This window comes from Centruroides vittatus, unplaced genomic scaffold, assembly GCF_030686945.1.
Source record: "Centruroides vittatus isolate TY-2023 unplaced genomic scaffold, ASM3068694v2 scaffold_752, whole genome shotgun sequence".
Lineage (NCBI taxonomy): Eukaryota > Metazoa > Arthropoda > Arachnida > Scorpiones > Buthidae > Centruroides > Centruroides vittatus.
This window is the reverse complement of record NW_027122716.1, coordinates 341,367-355,551: the sequence shown is the minus strand read 5'-3', so window position 1 is coordinate 355,551 and position 14,185 is coordinate 341,367. Positions and strand designations below refer to the sequence as shown.

Genomic DNA, 14,185 nt, shown 5'->3' with positions numbered 1-14,185 from the left:
AAATTAACTATTATCGTTTTATCTTTTTCTACTGGGAAAATATCGAAATATTTTTAACTCGGAGATTAAAATTAGAATTTTTAAAGCCAAAAATAATGATTAAATTTTGAATTTAAACCCTCCTTTATTCTCGAGGAGTGTATATATATATATACTTTGTAATTGCCGGTTAGAGAAGGAGAATTGTAAGATATAATCTCATTTTGATTCTTTTTGCAGATCAGATACAAGGATGAATATTTTATAAAAGTTACACAAATTTTCTCATAATTATGTCATTCAATTATCTACATAATTTTCCTCCGGTAATATCGTAATAAATTTTAATCAGAAGCGACGGAATTAATCTAATTCCAAGAAATTATATTAATGAAACAATCTGTATTGAGAATATTTTTAGAATCATTCCTAAAAATAAGAAATAAAATCGATTGAAAAATTTCAAATTCCTTGATTTATCGGAATACAAATTTCGCTTCAATTTTATTCAATTATTTTTTTCTTTTTTTCCCCTCTATGAAGAAAAATAAACCAATAAAAAAAAGAGAAAATAACGCTAAATAGAAGTAAGATCAAGTACGATTTTAAGCCTGCAATTTGAACTAGAATATAAATTTAAATCCGGTTGTAAAGATCTTTGCAAATAGAATAACCACTCTGAGGGATGATCGGAAAGTAAACTGAGAAAAAATTCTTAGCTGGAAGGAAATCGAATATAGTGAAAATATCCAAATATCTACTAACTCCTAAAGAAATTCTTGAAGAAATGCCAGTTTTTTCCGTGTTGATTTTGAATATGAAACGAATAAAAAGTATCATCTGACGAATAATAACATGGGATTTTTCCATCAAAAATTACATAAAAACTAAACAATTACGGTGCAATATATGTACATTTTTAAATTCTACCACCTTTAGTGAAAATTAATACTAAAATATAATTTTATTTCGTATTAAAAAAAAAACCCCCGCTTTATATGTAAGAAAATAGGTAGAGAGGATGTACTTAATTGTTGTAATTTCCGGGGGCTTCGAAATAATACTAATAGAACTATTGTGTTTATATGATTTAAAACATAAAAATGATTGTTAAAATGATAATATAACGTTAACTAGATGTTTGTCACGTGTGTTCTTTTCGAAATTCGTTAAATCGAGTTGCATTAGACTACATTTCTTACTTCGCAACTTGTATGTAAAGTTATTACGGCTAAGAAAAGTTTAGATTAGATTGTTTATTGATGGATATTCAGTCTTGTCTTTTCCTTATATTATTATTATTATTATTATTTTTAATATAATTTTCTTTCCTCCCTTCTGAAATGTAATCTGTCTGTGTCTATAAACGTGTCAGGAATGTATTAAAAACATGATTAGAATTTTCTTAATACATTAGATATTTTTATAGAAGAATATCCAGACAGTTTCATCACAAATTAGCTAAAGTTATTACTAATGATATAATTAGTTTCTGTCTTCTTGCCTATCTATATATATATATAGGTATATATGCACGAGAGAAAAAGAGATAAAGAAGAGATATAATTGATTTTTATGAGCAACGTTTTAATATCTAATTAAAATAACTGTAAAAAGAAAACGAAAAGCTAGTGATGCAGCTCGATGACAATATCCAAACCACTACTTGTTGACATTGGACTAACCGCATTATTCTAGTACAACGGCGGGCAACCGCTTTAACAAAACTCGTTGCTAGGTTATAATTTCATTAATTTGTCATTAATAAATGGCTCAACAACCGTTATTGTTTAAATAAAGAATATGTTTAAGTTTCCATATCGTCATTTAAAATATATTTTTATACCGATCTATTATTTAAAATAGGAAAAAATACCTCCGAAGTTAAACACTACCCGCGCTTAAATTTTTCGTTTAAAGTCAATTTTTAATAACTTTTTACTAACTTAATCGATTTTTTCGTGTATATTCATATCCTGAATTTTTAAATTAATTATTTTTAATAGTTTTATTGAATTTTAAGCCGCTTCTACTGTGTTTGATAGACGGAAATAAAAGTTCGAATTGACTCGAGAACAGGAAGAGTCAATTGAAATGAAGATTTTTCATCCTCACACACGAAAAGATCAATCACTTCCGGTCACAGAAACTAATTTCCTATCTCTTTCTTACAAAATAAAAGTTAACCTAAACCTAAATTAATAAGGAATTTGACTTATTAGAAATGTAAAATAAAATTCTAAATTAAAATTTATTCATTTGGCTTTATGGTTTATTTAACTTTATACTTTAAAATTTTAAAAAAATATATTGCAGATTGTAATGTTAAAATAGTGTCAAACGGTACAAGGAGTGGAAATTCGTGCAGGGTTATTTAAAATTATAAACGTTGTATTAAAAAAAAAAACAAAACTATATAAAGGTAGTCGATATATATATATATTCTTTTTAATTCTATTTTACCGCTTTTTCAAGTATAATTTAATAAAAAGGGAGGATTTCTACTGATATAGAAACTTTTTATTTTTGTTATTTAATTGAATTTTTATTACATGTCCTGGATAAGATTAATAAATGATTTTATTGAACTACTAAAACATTTCTGTGAATATTTCGAATGGTGTACTGGTGCGAAGTTATTTAATTTAGTCAAAACTAATTTCTTTTTTTAAAAAAATTAACATTTAAAAGTAGAGTAAATTATGTTAACCATCCTTCTTCGTTTTAATTGATATTATTTTTAAGTGTTAATTAAGTTATCTGGACAAATTCTAGACCTTTATATATATATATAATATACGAGAGGAAACTTTGTAAATTGTATTAGATTCATCTAAAGTTCTGTAATTGAAAGTTCCTTCGTAGAGTGAGCCAACTTTTAAATGAAGAATCGATTTATTTACTATGAATAAAATCGATAATTTATCGTAATCTATAAAGGAAATATATAAGTGAAAGGACACGGAAGCAATTTCGGGTCAATGGGGTGTCTCATAGTTTGGGTGGGGCAAGTAGCAATGGTTATCGATCAATTCCTGAGGTCACCTCGTAGAGTTTTCTCCGGGCGTGGTCAGCTTCCCTGCAAGACAGAGGAACACTGTTGGGGAAGCAGAATACAGTGAGTCTCTACGTGATTAACATAGAGCGGAATTCTAGCATTAAATTCTTTCCTGTACTACCCACTGTTATATATAAATATATTTAAAAGTTATAAATTGATATAGGAACTTATCATTTTCGATTACATTCATTTATATTTCGTCAATGTTATCACATCTTTCGGTGCCAAAATCTTCTTTCGTTGACAATTAAGGACCAGTTTAATTAAATAAATTCTAAAGGAATAATTTTGAATTATTATATTTTATATTTTTTTTATATGTTTAAAATAATTAATTTATAAAATATAAACTGAAGAAAAAAAAAACAATTTATTTATGCATTAAAAATGAAATTAGTCAATGAAAATATGAAAATATTTCTACTCTTGAGATGTTTTTTTCTATAATTTATTTCAATTAAAAAGATATAATGATATAAATTATTGGTGAAAATTGAGATTTTTAGTCAGAATGTTTAAAATTATTTATGTTACTATAAACATTTTTTAATAAATAATGCTTAAACAAATCATAACACTTAGTTATTACATAGTCATGATCATTGCTATGTTCATTTGAATAGGAAAAATGTTTGGCTTAGATTTAACAGTAAGCTTTCTTTCTTGTCATCATCATTGTGAGTGTCACGTGTGCCCCAAGAGTAGCAATCTACTTGAGTGATAGTGTCGCTACAGATCATTCATTAGCTCATGTATTGTTAGTTGACTGACTAGCTCTTAATAACTTCCACCCCCCAGAGTTGGAAAGTGCAGGGAGGAAACCTGCCTTCCTTGATTAATGTTATATCATAGGTATAGATTAACTAGATGCGATCAATGAATAGGTCTACCTGAACCACTCCCCATGACAAATGAGAACATTTGCCAGGAACTGGTAACACTGCCCAACATTACAGTTGTGTTATCTTCATTATTTTGCTAGTCTGTAGACCTGTTATATATTAGCAAATCAGATTAGTAAAGTTCATTATAACACTAATATTAATTTTTTATATTAATTTTTTCTTTTTTTTTTCTCCTTCCTTCCTTCATTCAGTTTCATATAAATGTCTTCCAAATTTGATAAATGTTTTCCATATTTAGTAAATTTTCAGAGTAATGTATGTCCTGGAATGATATTTCTGTTAAAATATATGATAAGAATCAAAGAATAATGTAACCCCTTAATACATATTGACTACCTAAATGATCTTTATTAATACTTCATCAACATTTCACTACTAATCTTCTAAGTAAATATGTAACTAAATATTTATATTATTGGAAAGCACTTTACTTACAAATGGAGATGGTTTCCTAGATACGGAATATATTCAATATTCTTCAATAGGCTACATGAATAATTACAAAAACCATGTTTTTTAAATAACTTTTCTTATATTTTATACTTCTGTATATATTAATACATATTTGTTTCTTCTATTTTATATTTCTTCTACAGAAGCTAACAGTTTATGAATATTCTTACATATAATGTTTTTTCTTCTTTTTTTATTTCATATTTTTCAGAGATTGTCGAGTAGTGAGAGATCCACAAACCCTCAAATCGAAAGGATATGGGTTTGTGTCCTTTGTTAAAAAAGCGGTAAGAGTCTCGAATATATCGCATAAAATAAATTCTTATATATTTTAACTGATTAAATTGAATTAATGTAGTAAGAAAGTAATAGGTTTTAATTATAAATTTATACATTTTGATGACAGTTATAGTGTATATTAATTAAGTAGATAAATAGTTGATATATTGATGTCACAATTAAGAAAACTGAAAATTAAACAGTTGAATAAATTCAAAGATTTAATTAAATGTAATAATTTATTTCTGATCACATATGAATTTGTTGGCGAATCGATAAACTTTTAATTCATTTATTTACAGAAAAGTTTTTATTTTATCGAAATAATTATCATTATCAAATTTATATTCTTTAATACTTAATTATCTCATCATTAATTCTTTGATTTAATTCTGAGATTATTCTTTTTCCCTTTTCTTTGTTATGTCCACATCTAACATATTTCTATTATAATACTCCAATTTTAATAATTTTCTAGTCTTGATAGCACAGTAAACTGACTCCTCCCCTTGGTCCCGTGACAACTGACATAGTAATCACACTGTTGTAGACAAGCAGAAAAAGGACTGTCAGCTGCCATATAATATATGTGACAGAACAGCAGACAAAAATAGAATGCCACAGGGATGTAACACAACTCAAGAGAGCCACAACTCTACAATGGGATGAGTATATTGTACGATAGTTATGAAAACACTGAATCCCTCGAGATGTTATTTGGTATGCTCATCACTTGTCGGCATCAGGTTAATAGTGATTCGCTGTAGGGTTTGTTGATGGGGTGTCTCTACATTGGATGATGCGTGCAATTTTAACAGCTACATTCATTACTTTTATAGTCCAGCTTGCATGTATTTGTCCTTGATAATGTTAGACACAGTTTAATGTTTTTAAAATGTGTTATAAAATCACAAACTTTCATAATAAAAACATTTATAAATAAGAAAAAAAAGTCTACTTTTAAAAATTATTTAAGTGTGATGAAAATATTTCAAATAGAATAAAAAGTTACATATTAGATAAATTTGTGTTGTCTTTTAACTATTATCAAACCACTGGTAGGCAATTTCAGATTTGGGAACTGCACCATACTGTGTTTGCAATGATGAATGAGAAGTGGTCAGAAAGTTGAACAGTCTGCAGTTGCCATAAACCCAGATGGCCCACTGGACAGGTTTCTTCCCACCAGTTTGTACCCCATTATTCTTTCCCTTTCCACTTTATTATCTCCTCCTCCTACCATTCCATCAAGTCATGAATGGTTAGAATATGTAGTCCGATTAGCATACTTTCATGAGAATTGTAAAAAAAAAAGAGGGAATTCTTGCTGAGATTTTACATCATCACTTAGTTCTTTCAAGAATTGACTATGACCGGCTGCAAACACTTAACTGAAACATCTCTGAATGATGATTCAAAGACATGCAAGGTTGAGCAAAGTAGCCATCAAAGACAAGCTACTCATCATTGAGAATTTTGTTTTTATATGCGTTCTATATAGTAATATTGGAAGTATAATATATTGTTATTGGTGAATTATGCACAATTTATCTATATTGAATAAATCAGTATGACTTCTCATGATAATTTATATATATTTATGTTTCTTTTTTTAAACTTATAATTTATTATTTTATTTTTAGTATTTTATTACAGTAAATATGTTATCATTAGCATTTTATGTAATACAAAATTAATAATCATTGTTAAAATTAAATGATCTGATTTCATTATTAGAAAATTCTTTTAAGTTATTAAATCTTGAATTTATAAACAGCTAAATTTATAATTAAATAAAATTATAAACACCTACAATCGATAAAATAAAGTTTAAAAAATATACATACATCGGCGTAATTGTTTGGTTCTCTCTGATTACAAATGTTTTTATAGTAATCTTAAGAGATACTTGAATTAAGGAGGAGTAAAAGAAAACGGAGAGGGAAAAAGAAGAATAATTTATAGTTCTATGCTTAAGATAACATCAATAGATTGTTTCTCTTATCCATTGGAGAGAAATAAGTGAATACCGATTACTTGATCACGATTTGAGCAATAACATTTTAAAAAATAAAATAAATAAGTATCACTATATAGGTATATAAATGAAATATTATCTAAATAAATCTAGAAATAAAAAGAATGTGCCACAATTCATATATTTTTTTGGAATTATTTGAAGATCTTTTGTATCTGCTTCCAAGTAAACAATGATCCTAAGAGCTTTTATTGATTTTTATTGTGTCTGTAATTACGAGATAGGACATCCAACTACTGCAATCAACATAAAGAATAATAGCATCTTGCCATTCTCTAAATTCCACTGGGATGCCTTTCTATCCATATTGTTAAAGTAGAATTTCAAAGCTGTTGCTAACAATATTATGCATGCCTAATGAAGGAGAATGCCATTTAAAATTATTGACTGTGTTTTTAACATCATATAACAACTAGTACTATCTAATTCTATTTCATCTTTCACATGGCAGAAGCATTTAATTGAATTGAGTCAATAGAAACAATTTCAGTAAATTCCTCAATGGAGTTATAAAGTGTGAAAAGTAGCAAACTTATAAGAATAAAGAGTAAAGAAGTCTGTTTCTGTAGACACATTATAAAAGCAAAAGATAAAGTGAATTAAAGCTGTTTAACATGGGAATTTCCTTTTAAATACTGTCTTACCTTAGAGAGTTTAGAAAATAATCTGTGCATTCTCTGGAAATAGAATCATTTAGTTCATTGAAGCCTGCAGTTTCCTTTCAACTGAATGTAGAATGCAAGATAACATGAAAATTTGATAATTAATAAGGCTAAATTGCAATTAATTATTGGATAAATTTGTGGTTGATTAATAAAATAATAAACTAATCATTAACAGTTTTTCAATTGAATAAGGATACATTTTCACTATCTTTAGTCCACACTTCACTGAACATTGATGTCAACTTTAATTTGATGCCAACAATCTATCTAGTCAAAGAACTACTATTCAATGGAATAATTGATTATCTTCTTGTCTAGACAACTAGATTAAGTTAATCTATGATAGCACTCCATTTTTGTGTGTAGCTGTATAGTATGTTAATTAGAGGAATTTTTTTCGTAATATCACTTTAAGTCAATTGTTTCCATTCCTTTGGGAGTATTTATTTTTTACCACAGGTACAGTATATCATCATGTAACACACAGAATCTCAAAAGTTTATAATTTTTATTAAAATTAAATTAACACAATATGTCTCTTTAAAACTAGTAAAAATAACTAAAAGAAATTAGTATACATGAGATAATATTGTTTTTATCATCATTATTATAATCAGAATTGCTTTAAAATTTTTATTTCAGTAAATCTTGATCATTTTTTGTTTAAAAAATAATATTTTTCTTTTCATTTTAGGATGCAGAAACTGCAATAAGTACAATGAATGGTCAGTGGCTCGGAAGTCGTGCTATCCGAACTAATTGGGCAACACGAAAACCTCCAGCTAACAGAACTCAAAATGATAGTAAATAAATTAAAATATTTTTATCTTGTTATTATCATTTATTAAATTTTGAATAATAATATATGAAATATTTAAATAAATAAAATTTGTACAAAGTGATATGTAAAAACTAATTCCAATTTAACAAATTTAATCTCTGGAATTAGAAAATTTACTTTTAATTTTATTTGATATAAAGGGAATTCCAAAGACCAATCCTTTAAAATTGAAATCAGAAAAGTATTGCCATATGGAAAGTCACTTTGAAAGCTCTAATAACATTCGAAACTGTGCATCAAGTGTATTAAGTGATTAAAATTCCATAATTTCCCTGTTGCCTTCATCAAACAAATTTCCATTTTCATTCTTGATTAGCATTCAAGGAGTTTTATCATTTAGTGGAACACAGGCCTAATTAGTTCTGTGGTGTGTCAGGTCTGGACTTGATTAATGGAGACTAACGTAAGCTGTCTCAGAATATTGTTCTGATAATGAAAAAAAAACAGGAAACTGCCATTGAATAAACTTGAATGCCAAACTTTCATGAAACAATGAAATTGCTCACATTTCAGTCTACTAAGAACCACATTCACAACATCAGATTACTGTAATATTTGCATGCTCCACTTAATGAACACAAGGATAAGTAAGAATTCCAGAAAATTCTTGTAATCTGCTAATAGGCAGCACATCGTTTCTCATGGTACTGCATCAGACAAATTAAAAACAGCAAGAATACGCAGAAGCTCAACGGAGTCAAATGAAACTGGAGACCTCACTTATTGTGACACTAACCATACAGCTAAAGCTTATGTATAAATGCAGAAAATTCCTGTCTGTCCTGTAATTTTAAAGATTAAGTTTTATGGCCGTAACAATATGATGATATTGCTGGTTTTTATACACTATAATTTGTGTTGTCTACAAAATTGTTTACATTTAGTCATTACATATTCACTTAATATCTGATTAAATCAATTTTCAAAGGCTGAATGTAAATATCTGCATTTCTTACAGTAGAGAAAATGGATTTAAAATTTAAAAATTATCTTAGCTATTTTTCCTAATAGTAATTTTATTTTTAAAATAAATATTATGATAAGAATATAATGAATGATCTGTTTTATTAGAATATCTATTGCAAACAAAAATAACCAAAATTTAAAGTTTTTGTTGAATAAACATAAATTTAATTAACTCCGCATTAAGATTTAAAGAACATTTGCAGTTTGATACTCATATTTTTTAAACTAATTATGTAGCTGTTTCATTTAAGCTATTTTTAATGTATTAAGAAAATAGAAAAGCTTTTTTCTTTTTAGAATTTTTTCTTACAGATTAATTTATTTTAAAACAAAATGTGAAATTGTTTAATAGAATACCGTATTCAAAAAATAAATAAATAAATTTGCTTTATCTTTGATATATTTCTAAGCTATTATTTAAAAATTTGAAGATAATTTACCATGATTTATAATATGGTTAATTTCGTTTTACCATTACCTTCTAATTTTTTTTTTTTAACTTTCATTTTATAGCAAATGTGAAGCCATTAACATTTGATGAAGTTTATAACCAGTCAAGCCCAACTAATTGTACAGTGTATTGTGGTGGGATAACACAAGGACTAACAGGTAGGCTTGCTTAATTAACCCAGATAAGAATAATGTTAGCTTTTAATATTAACTTAGAGTATAAAATTGCATTTAAAGATTATGTAATCTCATAAAACAGTTCTCATCAATCATCAGTTTTACTCAATAATCTTTATAAAAATTCAATGGCAGTATTTATCATGAAATAATTTAAAAATACAATAATACAGAATGATTTGTCATAATATATTTTACTAGTTGGAAGTAATTCGCTCTAATAACTGGCGCGCATTATCTATCCGAGTGAAAACTTCAAGATGTCACCAGCAGATTTTTGTGATCATAATGAAACTTCTTTTTTCTTTTTTTGGAAAATATTTCCAACTTTTTAAAGACAATATAAAGCAGTTAAGCTAAAAATTATTTTATTAATTTCAAGTATTTTGACCACTAAATATTCTTTTTTTCTATCCCATTTATGTCAGTTTAAACAAATTAAATATATATTATATAAACTTAAATATCTATTTTTAAAACTGTTCATAATAATAATTAATTAATGATAAAAAAACCCATAATTCTATTTTTTTATTCAGAAAATTTCTATAAATAATCCTATAATTTAAAAAATTTACAGTAAGAAAGAATTAGCAGTTAAATGCTTATACAATGTTACACTGTATACATGTGTATTCATGTGCACTACATTGATATAATATTCCTGTATAAAAGAATAATATATTTATAATATATTTAAAGAGAGAGAGAGATTTCATATATAATATATTAAGTGCAGAATATATTTTCAGCATTTAAACTTATAAAAACAAAAGCTGAAAGAACTGAAAATGAATAGAACTTTTATTAATTAGATAATTTATATTTGATTAGAAGTCTAGCATTTATTCTTATCTGGTTTAATTTAATTAAGTTAATTTAATTCATTACTTTATTTATAAGTGTTGATATTAGATATTCTTTCTATAGAGGAATTAATGCAGAAGACATTCACCCAATTTGGTCCCATCCAAGAAATTCGTGTCTTTAAAGACAAAGGTTACGCTTTTGTCAGGTAAACATTTTATACTTAAATATATCGTATTAATATATACATTATATGCAGTATAGTATTTAAGAAACTTTCTGCATCAAAGCCTTTGAGATGCCAAATTTTCATTGTTCTATTTATATGCTCCATTGCAACATAGATGCAAAGAATTAATTCGTTAAATTGAAATAAATTTGACAAATGAACGATTTTTTAAAGGGGAAAGATGCTGATATAAATGAAAAATTCATTATTGCTAGGGAAGAGAGGGGATTCTTTTAATGCTGGGAAACAGGCCTACAGGCTAAAAAAGAAGTGTTATTTTTAGTAATGAATAATGATTAAATCTATTTTATGTAATAGCGAAATATCGATTTAATTTTGCAGAAGAAACCGAACCACAACAGATCGTAAAAACGCATAAAGGAATAACTATTTTTTTATCTTTTAATTTCCAGTAATTCAACATCGATTACATTTCAGGTCGACATTCTTTATCGTACGAATCGATTATTAATTTTTATCTTTAGTGGTATAAAACTTGGATATAAGGTTACTATTACGTATAAATTACATGTATAAAGTTAATGGCGAAAGCAAACTCTCTGTTATTTAATTAGACTTACATCAGACATGGAAATGAAAGCGCACAGCTGCAAACAATTATCTCTTAAACCGTCTCGGAGGGTAACGTGTCGACTAATATTGACTATGTTAGATCGTGCCGTGTGATAGACGGTATCTCGATAGTTATGAATTGCTGCATTTTCTTGATTATCATTTTAAACGTATCTTCCATTTTAATTTGGCTGACTCTACCAGATAAAATCGAATGCACGTCCTCATTACCCTGGTTATACTTTAGCGATTTCGATAAAAGATTTGTAGTCAATTCCCCTTCGGCGTTTTCGCTGCCAATTCTTCTCACCGCATTCTTCTTCTTCTTCATATTTTTTCCCCGGTTATTTTTCTGTGCGAATCAATTTCCGTTGTAAATGTCGACTGCATGCACTTGCATTAATTTGCCGTGTTAATCCATTTGCTGAATAAACATTTTGAAATATTTTTCTATTAAGAGAGGATTAGGAACATCTGCTTTGCTATCCACCCCAATGCATGCCTGGCGGGGTTTAAAGCCGAAGTCATGAATTTTGACGACGTTCGTCAATACAGCAACCAGAACCACAAAAGGAGGGAAGAACGAATATCGACTGTGTGTGTGTGTGTGTGTGTTTGTGTGTTCGTGAGGCGGAAAGGAACGTTGGCCTGTGTAAAAGTCTGAACTAATTTTCGCGGCAATACCGTCGGTTATGTCTTTCTATGACCCAAATGCCGCTTTGTTGGGCACCACTTGTTCAACTTCCATCCTATTGATCGAATAGACAACTGCGTTTACAGAAATAAATTTAATGCTATAACGCATAAATCCTCTACTCTATCGGCAATAATTCTATTTAATGAAGGGCGTAACTTATCTAGAGTTCAAAGGGCTCGACCGAAGGCGGACTAACGATATGAAACTTAGTTTGTGTTAGCGATTATTTCCTGCCGTTGTTTCTCTAACAGTTAAACCCGTTATTAAGACTCGATGCGGATATTTTCGTTTGATAAATCCTATAAGAGTCTGATGTCAACTTTTGTCCTCTTCTAAATAATTGTTTGCTTCAATTACTCGGCTTCTCGATCCGGCATTTCCCTTTCATTTGACTAAAAATTTCCGCAGTAAACTTATTTAACTATCCAATTACTCTTTGATTTATACTTTTCTCTCTAAATAACTCTATAGATTAATTACTAACCCCTGAAAATTCGGCTTCTCCTTAAGGTGAATACAGAAATGAAAATAGAGAAGTCGATTCGTACAAAATGACACGAAAAGTTCAGAAATAAGCAGGAAAAATTGAATAATATGACTATTTCATACTGATTTATAACTAAATAAGCTTATTTTTTATTATTATTATTATAGATATTTGTAGAACATTGTTAATCTGCAGGGAAGATAGAGAATCGTTGACTGAAATTCTTTTTCTGTTTTAAAGATAAATAATTTTTTTTGAAAGTAGCTTTAATATAAAGTAAGAAATATAATAAATAATAATAATAATTTATTCGGTTTAAAAAAACTCTGTAAAAAAAAGAAGTTTGCGATTATATTCGTTAGAAATTCTAGAGAAAATGATTAAATTAGAGAAAAAATATTTATCCTCATCTATCATACACCGCTTAAGACGGAAGCAGCAATCGTTTATTAGAGGTTGACTGGTTTTTCGCTAATCGAAAAAAATTATTCAATAAGTTTTTTTTTCTTTTTCAATCTATCCTATCAATTTTATTTTATAATTACCGTTATTGTATTTTTTTTTATTATCTTTTACTTTCTTGTAATTGATACTATAACCTATACACACTATTTTTAAAACGTTACACCCGAGATTTTCGGTTTAAAACTTGGATTTTATACGTATAAAAAACTAATTTTTATATTTACGTTTTATATAAAAATTATTATTTTTATATATTTTTCGTATAGCCCATTTTCATTTATATATATGCATACATACAAGGGGAGCACAAAAGTAAGTATACAGTCGTTTCTGTGGAAGAAAACAGAAGAAAAAACATTTCTATACATAAATTAAATCACAAATAAAAAATATGACGAAACAATAAGAGATAAAAACAATAAAAATGGACACTAAACATCTGTATTTCTCAGATTCACAACCGTAAACAGTACCTACTTTTGCACCCCTCCCGTATATAAGCCGTAAATATTTTATATATTATTTTTGATAAACAATACTTAAACCCGATGTTGATATAAATGATTCTTTATATATAATAGCGTAATCTTTTTAAGCTCTGTTTCTTAAATTTCCTTTTGTTTTTCTAACCAATTTAAATCTTAAGTTATAACATTTAGTATAGTTTGCAAATATGATGAAAGATTTAAAAATAAATTGGACTGAATTTAATAAAATATTACGTTGCATAAAATAAAAAGCCATTTAAAATTCCGTTTCTAAAATGACACTGCTGTTAAATAAGTACGAAGACGAATAAAGACTTCGTAACGATTTCATATAGTATAAAAAAGGAGGAAGAAATAATAAATTATAATGATTTACATAAATAACTTTTGACTGGGAATATTTTCTGAAATTACATATATAGAACTCGGATGTTGAATGAAGCTAAAAGAGATAGTTCGGTAATTATATTAACGGTAAATTTACATTCGTTAAGATGGTCTGACTGTCCTGCTAAACGAATAAATATAAAAAGATTTGTTTAAGATTATTAGTATATCACAAACTGTCATATTTGATTCGTTTTCTTCTATTAGAATTAATGATATTTCTTTAAAATTCCATCTC

General features: G+C 27.4%; 1 protein-coding gene across 2 annotated transcripts in view; it reads left to right on the top strand.

Annotated features, from left to right (window-relative positions):
• LOC136989729 (nucleolysin TIAR-like) overlaps positions 1–14,185 on the top strand; it is a 351,363-nt gene that overhangs the window by 328,102 nt on the left and 9,076 nt on the right. For both annotated transcript variants that reach the window (XM_067287978.1, XM_067287977.1), the window contains exons 7-10: positions 4,610–4,685; positions 8,075–8,183; positions 9,701–9,796; positions 10,745–10,829. In XM_067287978.1, coding sequence (XP_067144079.1) covers positions 4,610–4,685; positions 8,075–8,183; positions 9,701–9,796; positions 10,745–10,829 — 366 coding nt within the window. The remainder of the gene's footprint in view (positions 1–4,609; positions 4,686–8,074; positions 8,184–9,700; positions 9,797–10,744; positions 10,830–14,185) is intronic.